At 41.7% G+C, this 16,409-nt stretch overlaps 1 protein-coding gene across 2 annotated transcripts; it reads left to right on the forward strand.

Moving 5' to 3' along the window:
- Positions 1-13,302: 13,302 nt before the first annotated feature.
- On the forward strand, positions 13,303-16,175 carry lysmd4 (LysM, putative peptidoglycan-binding, domain containing 4). 2 transcript variants are annotated; one of them, XM_076142619.1, is made up of 3 exons: positions 13,303-13,554; positions 14,330-14,604; positions 14,700-16,175. In XM_076142619.1, the coding sequence occupies exons 2-3, from the start codon at positions 14,344-14,346 to the stop codon at positions 15,258-15,260; spliced, it is 822 nt and encodes a 273-aa protein (XP_075998734.1). In that variant the 5' UTR covers positions 13,303-13,554; positions 14,330-14,343; the 3' UTR covers positions 15,261-16,175. The 2 variants fall into 2 exon arrangements, with proteins under 2 accessions (XP_075998734.1, XP_075998735.1); XM_076142620.1 differs by having other exon boundaries at positions 13,303-13,433.
- The last annotated feature ends 234 nt before the right edge of the window (positions 16,176-16,409 follow it).

The raw sequence follows: 16,409 nt of genomic DNA on the forward strand, positions 1-16,409 counted from the left end.
GTCACATTGTTTCCCAGCTGCTGCCTCTGTGGGCTCCCAGACACTGTACTCCCATACAGTATACAGTACTGCTACTGTCCTGTAGCAAGGAATGAAACTGATAAACATCCAATCTGATGAACTTCCTATAATCCATTAGAGGGAAATGTCTGATTATCATTTTTAGGGATAAGGGTGCATCTACACAGTGAAAGATGAAGTAGGTGTCGTGGTGGGAGGTGTGATTGGGCCAATCTAAAATGATGGATCATATTATTGTTATTAGGTGAAAGCTTCAATGGCAGCTATTTGTGATGCGCACCGTCAATGTCGACGGGAGCCTCAGCCGAACAAAGAAATAATTGGACTGGTGCCACATAATTCAGGTTCATATTTTCACAAGTGGTGGAACCTCATTATAAATCAGGTCAGCCACTGATACAAGACCATAAATCAAAGAAAGACATAGCTTGAACAATTAGATAATTACTAGACCACCGTGTCACCGCTGCTGTGCTGCTCTGCCGTGCGACCGAGAGGGAGGCGAGAAAGTCACAAACACACAGTCGCAGGAGGTGAATATTGGTAAAGAAAAGACAAAAAGAGGAAATTCTAAAACCTGGTTATAGTTGGATACAGTACAAATTAACCTTTTGCAGCTATTTCTTTGGTAATAACGATAATAATAGGACTTCCAATCAAAATGCTTGAAATGCATTCAAGGTCTTTCCTCTTTTGCCAGCATGCACACGTTTTGCACACAAGCACGAGTGGCATCCGCTCAAACAGAGCTGTGAGTAATGATGTAAACACGCTCCAAAGGGTCTCTCCCCCCACATGGATGCATGGTCTGCCACTGACCCCTAGTGTTGCTAAAATGTTTCAAGTTGTGCCGACTGAACTACAGTATGAAAAACTGGTGACTCCTTCCCCGCCGCCAATTATATCTACAGCCCTTGAAGACCCTAAGGCTGAGGAGCAGCCTGAAATCCACACACAGGGGTCCAATTGACCCCAATTGAAAGTGTCATTTTGCTGGATGGAAGTTGGAGATGCCGTTGCTGGACCGGGACGATGGGATGTTAATTCAATGTTCCTCCTCGGCGCCATTGTTTGGATTTTACAGCAGCTCTTCCACTCTCAGCTCCACGCCCCCCCCCCCGTTCCCCTCCGCTCGGCTGGGTGGGTGTAAAGCTGCCTGCGCTGTTCTCATGTCAAACTGGAGCGCAAGGAAGCTCCAACAACAGTCAAAATTGAGGTCACAGCACAAGAGTGAACCAACTGGAACAGATTGTTGTGGAACCTCCAGGCTTTTGCGGACACGTGTTGATCTCAGCACAGCGTGTCCTAGCTTTTACCTTCCCAACCCCCCTCTTCGCAAACTCCCCTGACAGCAGCTTATGGATACAGAGAAAGTCCAGGCTTTGCAACTTCACTGCAGCACTGTACGCATCCATCCCCGAGTCAAATACACTGGTCAAGGTGAAGGGTGAAGTAGAGGACGGGTGGTCTAATATTCACTCCCTTCAATCAGTTACAACATGGGATTAACAAATTCCAAAATTATATCATTGCAACTGAGCTTAAAGGTACAAATGCGGGCAAGATCAGATGACAGTTGCTTTATTTATTCAGCCCCACTGAACCAAATGTAAATGTCTCATTAGATCATTGACTGTAAAGCACTTTAAATAGATAGTAAAGCCGCTCTGCATAAGCCTCATCTGTTCTACCACGTATCCCCACGGTGGAGAGGCACTGTTTTAAGGCATAATTGATCTTTTAATAATGTCATGACCACTGTATGACCCATAGCAGGGGGTATGTTTGTTGTAAAAGGGGGAGGGCGCGATGGCACACGCCCGTTGTGGTAAGATAGCGAGAGAGTGTGTTACTGAGCTGATGGGCGATGGGAGAGAGACAGCGACGGTGTCTCTTCTTAAGATTTCAACGTCTTTTTGCGTTGACTGGCTACATTTGGTAGCATTTCTGACATTCTGTCATTATTGTCATTTTACATGAGGACTGGGACAGCAAAAAGGGAGCACTGACAGCAGATTGACCCCAGCTGCTGTTCTTTTGATTGATATCTCTACAGACAATGATCTTTTTTTTTTCTCCCTACTCTGCAGTGGTGGTTACATAGGGACACGATGGGAGTGTGGGGGGTGGAGGGGGCAAATACAGGAGAAATGTCACACCAGGGAAGTCAGCGAGGCGTAAAGCCCTGCCTGATGAGCGCAGGGTCAGTGGCTCCTTTCTGCCCTCCATGTGCCCCGGGTAAAATGATCTAAGTGATTCTGGACCTCTGCCACCGATCTGCTGCAGTACAATAGAGCGGAGTGAAGGCTGACAAAGGGTTTACTGGTACCAGACATAGGTTTTCCCTGTTTTTATGTGCATTTGCATAAGGAGGAAACATTCTGATAAGACACTGAAACACCCCTCTTATGTGAACACGGTATTTGCAAATCCACATACATACAGATCAGACATCACAACTGTGTGAGGCTTTTAATGTACAGAAACAAAAACGGTTTGGCACGGCTCCATTTCACACCACACAGTGTGTATATAAGTAAATATCTGAGGCTGACGGTGTTTCTTTATTTATAGCTGGATAGTGAAGCTTACCAGATGATGAATAAAGGGGAGAGGTTAAGATTACATCGTTCTGGTAAATTACTTGCACAGAATGGCTGCGAGGCAGGAGCCGTATCAGAGGGATACATCCTTAAAGACTGCAGCTCAGATTGTACAATTCATCTTAGCTTGCTTCTGGTTGTAAGCTGTCTGTGCTGATGATTGTGATCAACCTTAATTAAATGTGCTAATACTATCTTCACCCTGCGTATTTGTCTCTCTTCATTTAGGGAGATGGGGAACACACACACACACACACACACACTGTACAACCAACACCTTCTTTTGCAGGGCATGTTATAATCTGCCGGATTATAGAATTTCATTAAATGTCGTTATTTCAGCATTTAATGAAAATGTCTTATCAAGGTAGATACACAGTAGATTGCCAGGATTCAAGATAGTGGCGGAGTTCTTCTTTATTGTGGATTACAGAAGCCTTTCAATTAATTATATGCAAAATATATAATATATGTGTTTGATATGTCTGAATGTCATGAGACTATTTTTAACTTAATTAAAAAAAAAACAGTATCTGCCTCTACGTGTATGTGTCAGAGTCAGAGAGAGGAAGTTATGTGGTGAGCTTGTCACTGCGCAGGGTAATAAGGTCAATGTAAAAAATAACCCAGGGGCGCATTTCCCAGCAAATGTGCAGAAACACACACACACACACACACACACACCACTGTCCCAGCCGTATGTTGCAGAATCCAAACCAATCGAGTCAATTGCCAGAAAACATGACATGACCTTTCAGATTCACTGAGCATCAACTGTGAGTGGGACTGGCATGCTTTCCGTTTCAGCGCACCCTCTGCCCCTCCCGCCCACTCCGACACCCTGAGGGCCCGAAACCCTCCACAAATAATTACTCTCGGTGGAGTCTGCACTCTACAAGACAGCCAAAAAAACTTGACTCTGATCTTGACCCACACTTAAGGTACTCTCACTATTAAATCATCCCTCAAAGGGTTTCACTATTTGAACAATTCTGTCACCGTAAATTGAAAATGACCAAAAGGTCAAGTTCATATTCAGACACTTTCACTTTGCACTAAATGTGATTGGACCGTATTCGAACTCCAGACAAAATTGATGTGATTCCCATTAAATACTTAATACATAAACCCACATGTTCCTCCGGTTGCATACTTCAGAACTCTCAAGTTACCTGAACAGTTTTATTTGTTAGACTTTAAAAAAGGCTCACATCCAATCTTGAGGACAGTTGAAACTCTAAGTCACCTAATTACACAAATCCCCAAAATTTTACCTCAAGCAAAGAAGCTGAAATGAAATAAGGAAGAAAGAACGATTGCAAAGTTGAATTTGTTTGATGGATTGTGGTTGGTTCTTACATGTAGTCTTTGTTTCCAAACACTTGTGGCTCTGGTGTCTTGTTTAAAGGGGCCCACGTGTGGTTTTATGTTACAGCTGCACTTTAATGAGCCCATAACCATGAAAGCAGAGGTCCAAACTGGTATTTCTGTCAGTTTAAACTCGAGGAGACAATGTCAAAATGTCAGCAGTTACACCGCCACATGGAGACAGGGAGGGGACTAATTCCTGATTTGTGCTACCATTCCACATGGCAGCACCTGGTACAGTCACGGATCATTGAGTTCTGCAGCAGCTGACACTCAGAGCTGAACTTAAACAATGTCACCAGAATCAAGACTAACGCTTCATGTTTGTTTAAAACGTGTACAACCTGCAGACAAATAGGACATAGATTTAGATTAAAAACACTTAAGTGGTGATTTTACATCCACCATTGTTTTTCATTCTTTTCATGTAACTTAGTATTAAAATTGCTTGCACCAAATGTCCATTAATACAATAATATAACATTGTGTATTTATAAGTCTATATGTGGGTGAAATTTAAAGAGATACATCAGAATCTAAGCAATATATCCTTTAAAAGCTGTTGAAAAGAGGGGAATGACCTTCTATCTTAGTTAGATTGATTAAGAAGAAGAAGAGGAAGAAGAAGAAGAAGAAGAAGAAGAAGAAGAAGAAGAAGAAGAAGAAGACCCTTTATTTGATTGAGTAGGTTGAGTAGTGACAAGAGTCCCCACACCCGCATAGCTACTTTTTGTCTTAGTACCTACTTGTGCCAGTTTGTCTTTGACATTACAATTACAAGCACAACATACATATATAAAGTAATGGTAAGTAAAGAGGAATTCACGGTTTATCTTTGAAATGGCAACAGGTAACAGATGGGAAAAGTGATGTACAGTATAGGTCAAATGTCAAGGTTTGTTTTACTTTCTTGATAATTAGCTGTAATTTGATTGTGACAGAGTCTTCTCCTCTTCCCAATGAGAATTAAAGACTATTTAAGTTGTGCTACAAAACAAGGTCAAGAACATTGATCCCCATCCAGCTTATGTTATTGTCAAATCAGAATCTGCAAATTAATATCAAAGCACTTGGAGAGGGTGAACCTTTGTGTCACACAACAGGGAGGATCTGACAAGTCTCTTTTCATTTACTTCAAAATGAGGACGGCAAAAGTCTTACTTCAACAATCTTATTTCATGGAGGATACTGGCCTTTCCCCTTTCCCTGCCTGTGAAGTTGATTTGAAGCCATGGTTAAGTCCTTTCCATTTGAGGTTGGGTCAGACCAATTTGCCACCTGGTGAGGTGGGGGAAGTAGGGAGGTGCATTTTAATTGGCAGGTCACTTGGTACAGGGACAGAGGATCCTTTGGGCACATTGTCTGATGTACCAGCCACCGGAAATCCCCCACCTCATTATGAGAGAGGGAAGATTAATTGACCAGTTCACTAACGGGCAGCCTGAAGACTGGATCAACTTAGCAAGGGAACTCGCCAATTAAGACTGGAGTACAGCACCTTTTCTCATACCGAGTGTAATCCTTTTATTATCATTAGTCTCTATAGTCCTATGAGGGCGATCAAAGTTTATTTGCCCTTTTTCAAAGGCACAAAAAGACTAGAGGGTGACAGCCAGACATCAAGCCGCTGATAGCACGGCCGACTGCAGGGGGCTGCTCACAGAGTCGCAACACAGGCATGTGCATGAGCTAATACATTCAATTAAAGCTGAAATGGAAGTGATCTGTTGTAAATGTCAAAATAGTGGGTTGTTTTTTCTCCGTGGAGATTAATATTTTCTACCTAAATTTATGACCTTTTAGCAACTTGCCTAATAATTTAAACAAACAGGGAGCAAGACTAAAGGGCAGCTTCATTCAAGAGGGCTATTATTCATCAGGAGGCCACAGGTGATGTAATGGCATCCTTAGGGGACTCCAGTTCTGGACTATACATCAGACTGGTCCAGGTCACAGACAACGTAAACCCAACTGTACATGTGCAAAATGTATTTTCATTTCTAGGCAGAAAACCAAGGAAAGTTTCACTGAAGAAATACAAAATAGGTCAAAACTATCAGACAGCCATGGTGCAAGTCTGTTTACAATCCATTTTTAAAACCTACAACAATTTGAAATAGTATCAGTATAAAATGAGCCAGAGAGAAGCATTACCTGAATGACACCAGACCAATCTGTCTCACCATCACTCTGATAAAAAGTCAATAGTTACTAGTTTCATAATGTAGTTTTAAATTAATGGGGCTTCAGGTGTGACCCAGAAGATTTCAACATTAGTTCTGTGTTGATGTTCATGATGAAATCAAGTAAAACCATGATGCTTTTCTGTTCTCACATTGGCAAAGAACCATTTGTATTTCATGGCACAGAACTCATTTCATAAACAAAAACCCACTTTTACACTTATACACATATAAAATAGAGCATCCTTTCATTCTTTTATTATATATTCAATAAACAGTGTGACTCTTGAATGATTACATTTTCAAAACAACCACCACTAACCATTCCTCAACTCCTCAAAAGTTCTTAGAATCACAATGAAGTAACTTTATTTGCAATATCACATTTCTCTTATTTATAATGCAAGGCACAACAGCGCTGGTAATGCCTTTGATATTCCTCAGCAGTGGGGTTGTTGTTGTCTAACCACCATGTGTTTTGCTGAAACTAACTGCAGGGGATGGATATGTCATGACCACAGAGGTGTCAGGGATGCGGTGCCAACACCTGTCGGTTCCCAGGGAGCCTACATCTCCAATAATAATACTGACTTTGACATAAAGCATATCACACAGCCTTACATATACACACATTCAAGCACACACTTCTACGCAAATGCTTAGAGGGGGAACAGAGAGCTGAAAGGATGTCAGTACCACTCTCTTCAGAGGCCAATATGGAGAGGAAGCTAATGTACTGCTCAGATATTCCAGCATCTTTTCCACCAGGGCTGCATATCCCTTGTGGGTGATTGGTGAAATTGGTTGACATTTTCTTGGCTCCAATTAACCTTCGATTTGACTCCCAGTTTTGCCTGTCTTCTTTTATTGTCTTCTCGAACAAGGGGCAAAGGGATAGCATGGACAGAAACAGAGCCATCGTTTCCTGGTGTTGACCACTTCATTTTTTGGCCTAATTGTTCTCTTTCCCAGTGGATGACCACCAAATGGAGAGAAAATGCACTTCATCAGTAGGTCATGGCATTCTCTACAGAAGGTTAATATAGTACCGCTCTTTATTTTATTGTATAAAATATTGTTTCCAATGACAGATGAAGGGCCACTGCGCATTGTTCCCGATACTACTTCATAATACTATGTAGTAATATTCTGAGCGATCATTACATCTCCTTGTTAAGAATCAATCAGGGTTTTTCCATCCATTGTTTCCAGCTTAATCTGTACAGATCCTATGGATGCTTTATTTTTATCTTGTGGTATTATGTCTTAGTCACTTCTACTACAGCGATTACAATCATGCATTATGCTCCACGCCTCCCCTCCCCCAACTCACTCTCTCATCTCTCACTGCGGCTTCTACAGCCTGCGTAATGCCACATTTTTCCAGTGGAATAAAACAAATTCACATTTATCTACTAAATTCCCTCTTCATCCCTTCTCGTGTTGCAGGCAAGTCAGGAATTGACTAGCTTTCATCGTCTGAATAACAGAAACATGCTCATAATATCTGGGATTAGACTGGTGTTTGTTATGCTTAGAGGAATGCTCCAATAACAGCAGTGGTGGAAAGTACCACTCAGATATGTTCTGGGACAATTTGTCATCGTTTTGCTAAAAGTAGAGGAGTAAAAGTGTGTATTTTATTTTGAATATGTAGTGAAGTATAAGGGCATGTTTGTAACCTGTGTTTTCGACAGTATGTGTTTGTGTATTTTGTATTTTTAAGCACATTAATGGCTTGAGCATGATGAAATATTGCTACAAATCTAGTGACTATTCAGTGTTGCTGTTACCTTCAGAAATTGTAGTAATTTTTCCTGATAATCTGTTTTACTATGGCTCTGCTGAGTGATCGCTCTGAGTGATGATGGACTGAGCAACATAAATCCATCATTACTTCTATCATTAAAGATATACAAATAAGGTTGAAAAGGGTAGAGAAAGTATACGTGCATAAGATCAATCACATTTCCTTCCTTAAACTTCCCCTAAAGATGTTTTTGCAACTCTCTCCCATAGGCTCTTCCCTTGTTTTTTGCTTCCCATCCACTGTAGAACTTATTGCACATGTGCCTAAATAGGAGTCTTTTCAACATTAATCAATATTTAAATACAAGTGATTCTCCCCATCGGGAGGCAGAATGTTGAGGTCATGTAATGGTTCAGCTGAGGCACAGAACCACACAGCTGGCATACATTATTAAAATCCCACCGTCAGGAGGAAGCTCTCATTCTATCAAACGTCGTGGCAAACGCAGTGACGCCCGTGACTGCAGTTTGAACTCTCACTGCGGCATGAGGGGGGGCGGGGTTGTTGCACTGGAGTATATATGTATATGAATGCATTAGAAATATAACAAACATGGATGATGTGCCTATCTACCTGCCCATATCACCTGTAGGTCAGACAGCCAAGATGGCAGACGGCTGCTTCTATCACCTGTGAGGGGCTAAAGATGAACATAATGTGCTTTAAGTTTGTAATTTACCAAGCAAAGTGAGTGAATACGATGATGCTGTTTTATATTCATTGTTTATTTTAGTTTGTAAGATTACTAAATGAGCTGAACAAGCTAAGACACAACAACACGATAACTTCTATAAGTTTTAGTTGGCTGAGGGGAGTCATGAGGGCCAGATAGTCAAAAAACACACAAAAAGAGCAACGCATTCAACACAAAACACTGCAAACATCGTAATACACGTCAGTCTGATGGACGTGTAGTGTACCTTAACCAATCAGAGACCTCAGACCTCACACTCAGACCCTACCTCTCTCTCTGCCCTGTGAGTGTGTGATGAGAACCATGACATAGACACAAACGTGGAATACTTATTGATAACTTAAGAATATCTTAGCTGTTAAAGGTTTTTTAACCATTTAACCAACAACCCGTGAATCATTCGTCATTCGTTCTCAGATTACTTATCACCACTGTTGCTCTATGTTTAAGTTGCTGGTGTTACTTTTTCAACTCTTCTGATTCTACCTATAATATCTATTTATATGAAACTTTTGAGAGAATTCCATGTATAAATCACATTTATACAAAGTCACCAAGGCATGTGCTCGTGTTCAGCCGCCTCCCGGGCTACAAACAAAGATGGCATCATGATCCAGCACTATGCCGCAGGTGTGGCAGCCCTGGTGGAGCTCAGGCGAGGTTATACAGAGCCTCAGATCTCACAGGGTTTGAGATTTGGGTTCAGCGTCAATCACAGTAATGTTAGCTGACACACTGGTGAGGGTGGTGACAGGGCAAGGTTATGTGTCACTGAACACTGCGACCGCCAGTACTCTATTCCATGTGAAGGGTCACCCTTAGGGTTCAGGATCCAAATTAATACACCCCCCTCCCAAGTTGTTCTGGCCCTATAAGCAAATCGCTCCCCCGGTTCCATTGCTGAAGGACTTCCTTGCCTGAAATTTTGCCTTTGGTATCTTCAAACACACTGTGGTTGCGACATTGTTTTAGTATGGAAGCATGGTTCCATCTGTAGCCAACATACAGTAACTCCACACACAATAGTCAATCTGCCATTTATTACCACCAGCGAGGTTATGTTTTCACTCATGTTCGTCTGTTGGCAGGACATCTCGACAAGTTATTGATAGATTTAAATGACGCTCGGTGGGCAGGTTGGACAGCATCCAGGAAAGAATCCAATAAATGTTACCAGCTGGGCTGATGGTAGAAACTGTGATAACCACTTTTAAAGTTTGGCCTATAACTCCTGGCCTGTAACAAGTCCTTGGACTAATCTGCAACCATCCATCTCCTCCGAAATCAAGAATAAAAGTAAGTAGATTGGTTGGTCGGTGGTGAATATGGGTCACTCACCTGCTTTCTTTTTTTTTAATAATTTTCCAATATCATCATTTTTGGAGGGCTACTCAGCCTTAGTGGAGGTATGGGTCTCTCTTTGTTACCTATATGTAATATATATTATATACTGAACCATGTAAAAATCGACCTCACATGTATTTCAAAGCGACACCAAGCTTACAAACACTCCTCAAGACCAAAAGTTACGCAATCATCCCACTTCTCCAAGACGCTGCCATTTGCAAGTGTGACTGAATGATTTATTGCTTTAATGTACAACATGCCAATCCAGAGAAGCTGTCACCATACTTCCACCATAGTGGAGTTGTATATTTCAGCGTGTGATCTAAACACACAGTGATGGTGTGTTGGTTTAAATGTTCCTCTAGTGGTGATGGATTGTTGAATTAGGCCACCTCTGAGTTGTGAATCACGTTCACCTGGGCAGTTGACATTTAATCAATAAACTTCTGAACTGTTGCCATGACCCTGAACCACGAAGATTAATTTTGTTTCCCCACACTAAATCCTGGAGGACCCCCACAGATCTCTAACAGCAACCCCACACATCCTCCAATCACCCATGGCTCATCAGATAAAGGGGAACATTTCATTCTGTATTTTTGCAAGACACATAAGCAGAGGCTTTTTCACACTGTGGGTCAGTGTCAACACTTTCAGTATCGATAAGTATTTCATAGATACACTGAGGAGATCGGCCTTTGCTTTCAAATTGAAAATGTGGAATACTGATGAGGGATGTTGCTTAAAAACATGAGCTTTTTGTGAGGAACTACTTTACTATACTGCAGTTGTTCAACAGTTGGTGAAACCAGTTTGTGGTGAAGGATCTTGGTCTATGATATAATGTGTCCATGCAGCAGGGAGTTTATAGATGTGGTCTACATGAATCTTTCACCTCAGTTAATATTTTATTTTCGCTCTGAATCATTCAAAGCAAAGCCCTTTTTGTTGTTCTTCAAGCAACGTGTGCATACATACTGCCCAACCCCTCCCCCCCCCCCCCCCCTACTCGCCTTCTCCGTGTCCCCCTCTCCCTCTCTCTCTCTCTCGCTCTCCCTCTCTCTCTTTCTCTCTCTGTCAGTCGTACAAGCTTGCTCAGTGGCCCTGAAACATGGCGCGTTATGCCGCTCTGTTGATCTTCGTACAGCATTGCTCCCTGAATGTGAATGCAATGTAAATGATATGATGATTCCCTCTAAGGCAACATTTACTTTACTATCCTGCAGCTTTTTCGAGTGCAAAGGTTGAATGCATGACACAATGAAGTCGGGTTCAACTGTTTTGGCTGTGCCGTCAGATGAACATTCAAAAACAGCAAAGATTTCTTAATAAATGTGGTCAAAGGGGGAATGAAGGGCATGAGGATCAGTCTCTTATCTCTAATGTTACAGTTAAGATGCTGGTAAAGTTCATGCCCTTAAAAACAAAAAGAGATTTGCATTTAAGTCTGATTTGCTATCTAGTTAAAGGAGTCAAATGGAGGTCATTTATGCTTTCCAGCTGGATGGCTTCATGTATTTTCTATGGCGGAAAGAAACACTAGAATATGTATGATATTCTCTTTAAGCACTCTTAATTGCATCTTATCCTAGTAAGAAATGTGCAGCCCAACAGTATTGTGTTAAAGTAAGACTTGTGCCAGTGAAGATGAAAAACGTTCTTACAATTTATATCTTTGATGCTTTCATAGGTCAAGCCACAACAGAGGTGTTCATTTGAAAATGCTACGGTGTAAATTCTTAAGATTCTTAGATGAAGTACAGAACAGGATAGATGAGCATTCTTGACTGTGGTGTAACCATAAACACGGCCTAAACTGGCAGAATCGTATTGTTTTAAGTAATCTAGGGGAGGAAAAAATATTCATTATTCAGGGTCAGAGACATTTCTGCTGCCAGTAGTATAAGATTTGTATTTTCTAAGTATCTCATTCAGAACATGTGGCAGGACTTTGGCTCTTCGTAGAGGAGTGAGAGAGGTACTGGCTGGTACTAACAGTACTCTCCACCAAACTCAGATAATACCAATAATATCCTAGATACTACAAACATTAATAGGCTGTGTCTTGACTGTTGAGTGTGTGTGTCACTCAGTCAACGTGCAGAATCGTCACAGTGCCTGATATCGATGCTGTGCCATCAGCATAGCGTTTGGTGCTTTGCTGGGAGTGTGTAAGATTTTATTTTCAGTGTGTATTATGGGAGTGGAATAAGCTTTTTCAGATACTAAGACCTGGTAGTCACCATGCAGGATGTGAAAGAAGGCCTGAATAAGAGGCACCAGCAGACCTTCACCCAGACAACTACCAGGCAATTATAGGTAACAATGTACTACAGCTGTAAAATGGACAAGTATCAAACCTTATTTTCTTAACCTGATAACAATAAAACTAATAGAATGCTCGGAAAATAAAAGCCCCCTTGCCAAATACCCTCAATCTCATCATTTTAACAGTATAACAGCTTTTCACAAATAGCAATACATATGGACCAATAGCGTCATCTAGTGGCTTGTTTGTGCTACAACAAATCACCTTAGACCCAGAAACGACTATTGAAGAAAAACCTCATCATCATCATCATCACACAGCCTCATCCCAGCCTGAGGCTGTGTGCTGCTGCGGTCCAGTATACCTGTTTTCTCCTACTGGGGGACTTAAAGAGGAGGAGAGGAGATGAAATGAATGACCAACATAGCGCATGCAGGAATGAAAAGAGCTTTTAGTTTCTAAATATTAATTAGTTGTTACATTTTTAAGTGAAATCATCTAAAAAATAATTGAAAAACACCACCTAGGGCACCAGGATAGCACTCTTGATGATTACACAGTGGCACGTGCACACATTCTATAATCCTATTCAAATGCAGCTCATTTGGCTTTAATATCCCAAACATAAATTTTATGAGCCTGTGAATGGATTCAAATTGCTGACAATTAAGGAACTCTATAAAATGTAACCTGAAGAAATCATTAATTCAATTTGTGATCATTTGATTTCCAGTTTATGGAGACAGTTTCTGTTTGATGATACCAACTTTACTGTCCAAAACTACTGAAGCAGCATAATGTAAAATGTGTTTCAGGATTGAATGTCATTGGTAGAAACCACATCGAACACAACAACAAAGACAGAAGAAGACAATTTTCCACCGTAAACATTTTTAAAGGAATCAAAAATAATGTTTTATTGCTACAGTAAAGATTTTTGTTCACCTTCTCGGCCACCAGGTGGCCGTGTTGTATACATTGTTTGTTGGCCATCCTATGTTACACGAAGAAGAAAGCTATCGCCTCCATGCTTGCTGTAACGTTAGCCTTCCAGGCTCGAAGAGACGGAGTGACTTTACAAAGTGTGTGAAAGTGTAACTCCATTGAGTGGCATGACTGCTGACTCGTTGTCCGACACGTGAGTTAACCGTAACTTGTTGAAACCGTCGGCCGACTCGCTTTTTGCACCGGTGCGGATCTCTGAACACGCTGATCCTCGAAGCTAATGCTAGGCTGCTAGCGCTAGCATAGCCTTGTGGGTAAGTTAGCCAGTGTTGCTTTCAGGGGCTTCTGGGAAATTACAAAACCGTTATCAGGTATCATAAATATAAACAGAATGCCACTTATTAAAATGCATAAATGGACACCCGAATATGTTGCAATTTGGGTGAAATGCTGTCTGTAGAATAAGGTTTAAAATAAATCACGAGTGAGATATTGTGTTCAGGCTGAATAGTTCATTTCCTTAGAGATGCCAGGGCTGTTTACTGCTACGATTCACTTCATATCATCAACTATTAAGTTCATTTCAATCTTGGGCGGCTGTTTTCCTCTAAGCAATTCAGCAAAACAAATAATAACCACTTCTTCTGCATAAGTATTTGCACAGAACGCCAAATACCACAACAATATTGACAACACGCCTTAGTTGAGGATAAATGGACTCTTTCAGCTTGTGAACTATGACCCATGTGCATATGATCCCTGTGGCTGGACTCTCCCAGTGTAAATAAAGTGGTAGTGACAGCGGTCATACTTATTCACTCAGTGTCACTGTCAGCTTGTTTTTCATTGTAACAGACAGATCCTGTTCTATTCCTTTGTCAGCATTTAACAGCTGCAGCTCTGTTGAGAGTAAAGGCCAATTATCAACATGTTATGAGATACATATCTGTTGAATACCAACAATACACAGCTTTTTATGTACAAGCCTGATACCATACAGTCGTTAAACTGGCCACTGCAGGAGCTTGTGGATGTGGAGGGACTGCATCTCTGACTGTATCTCTGACTTTTTGACGATGGTGCTTACAGGCTAGAGGTCGAGGATGCGCAGAGGGGATCTTGTCCCCAGGGCTTTCCAGGCCCCGGTGGATGTCCACGCCAGTGCAGATGGCCAAGTGTACATGTTCAGGAGGACGCCCAATGAGTCTGGCGTCTCCTCAGAGGATGAAGAGTCTGTGGAGATGACCATAGCACAGGTTCCGCAAGATCCAGATCAGGACCGCATGAGGAACGTCCAGCTGCTAGAGCGGGAAGTGTTGGAAGGCGACAATCTCACCAAACTTGCACTGCAGTATGGCTGCAAGGTAAGGGATGTTTGCTTCTCACTGGAGCTCATTGATACTCCAAATGTAGTGTGAGGATAGACATGCAGTACTTTAATACCCATCTCTGTCAACAGGTGGCAGATATAAAGCGGGTAAACAACCTTATTCAAGAGCAAGATTTGTTTGCACTGAAGTACGTGAAGATACCCGTTCAGAAACACAGCTTCTTAACCGAGTCCAACACAGACTTCAGTCACCCGCTACAAGACACGCCACATTCACCCGCCACACCAGTGAAGCCTCAGGACCGAGCCAGAGTCCAACCACATCTCCGAGAGGTCACAGACTTTCTCAAGGAGGTGGATCAGGACATCGAAAGACTGATAGAGACCACAAACGACCCCGATGAGATTTTCCCAGAAGCCTCAGAGAGGCAGCAGAGGTTTGGTTTCAGGGCGCACCGCCTGGGCAGCCACGGGGCCGACTGGGGCATCCAGTGGTGGAACGCTGTAGTCGCCATGCTCCTGATCGGCATCATCCTCCCCATATTCTACGTGATCTATTTCAAAACCAAAGATAGCGGAGCAGACGGGAGTAACGGGTCACTTCCATCCATCGCCTCCACAAATATCTCAGTGGTCGGCCTCGGCGCTAAAGGATCTGAACATTTACGAAGCAACGTCATGCAGATCTGAGCCCAAACCAGACAGAATCTCTCTCCCAGGTCCTTGGGTCTGACGCTTTGCTTCACATAAACCAATGAAGGTTTTGTTGTAATCAGATTCTTAATTCAGTTTTACTCCACACTATATCTTTACCTCATGAAGTTGTCACGGTCAGGTGAAGTTTGAATATGTCGTAATAGTAGAGATGCACAATGTTGACATTTTGCCATCAGCGAAACAGTCGTCAGGGTAACGGAAATTGATGGATTCAAGATGCCAAAGCTTGAACCTCGCTGAAGATCCACTGCAGTCACGTCACTGTGAGCCGCCACAATCCAACATACATACATGTGCCACCACAACACGCATTACTTACATATCTGTCTCAGTAAGATAACACTTTATTTAGCAGTCATTGCCTTAACCAGTAAACCAGTAAACAGTGTGTGTTTGAAGCCCTCGCTGACAGGTTTGGATGTGTGTTAGACAGTATTAGACAAAGTGTTTTGAAGTATTATTTGTGTGCCTTTTTTTGATGTCTAACTTATTTCATGCGTTCGTGTTTCACATTTCAAACACGCTTCTTCTTCTTCTTCTTCTTCTTCTTCTTCTTCTTCTTCTTCTTCGGCTCTGAATCCACTGACAAACGTGTGAATCATGTTTACACTCAGACTTTGGTGCAATATACTGTATTTAATAGGGATCGTGTCCGTTTGACATTGCAGTGTTTGAAATACAAAGGACTTTCATTTGAAGTCAGTATAATTCAGAAGTAATTATGATATTTGTCCTTTTAGAGACGAGTGCAACGTACAGCTAAGTGCCTTAAATAATACATATTTTTCTCTCCATTTCATATTCTAAAGAGAATTGCACATTTTGTCTTAGATTTATAAATCGAGGTTGAATCTATGGGCAGGTGATGTCTTTGTATTTGGTCACATGCACTTTGAAATGTCCAATATTTTCATTTTACAGTTACAAGTACAAGAGTTTGTAGAGGGAAACACAATAATGGGCTTGAATTGTTTTTATTCAGCATGTTCTTTAATGTCACAATTAAAGAGAACTCAATGTGAATGTAACTCTGATGTTTGTTGTTTTCTTTTATCTCTTCATTTGTTTACACACACATGAATTTCAAATAGGAAACCTGCATATCTTTGCTGAGTTGTGCTG

This window comes from Genypterus blacodes, unplaced genomic scaffold (assembly GCF_046128005.1).
Source record: "Genypterus blacodes isolate CSIRO-AG114 ecotype Tasmania unplaced genomic scaffold, CSIRO-AGI_Gbla_v1 ptg000021l_1, whole genome shotgun sequence".
NCBI classification, from domain to species: domain Eukaryota; kingdom Metazoa; phylum Chordata; class Actinopteri; order Ophidiiformes; family Ophidiidae; genus Genypterus; species Genypterus blacodes.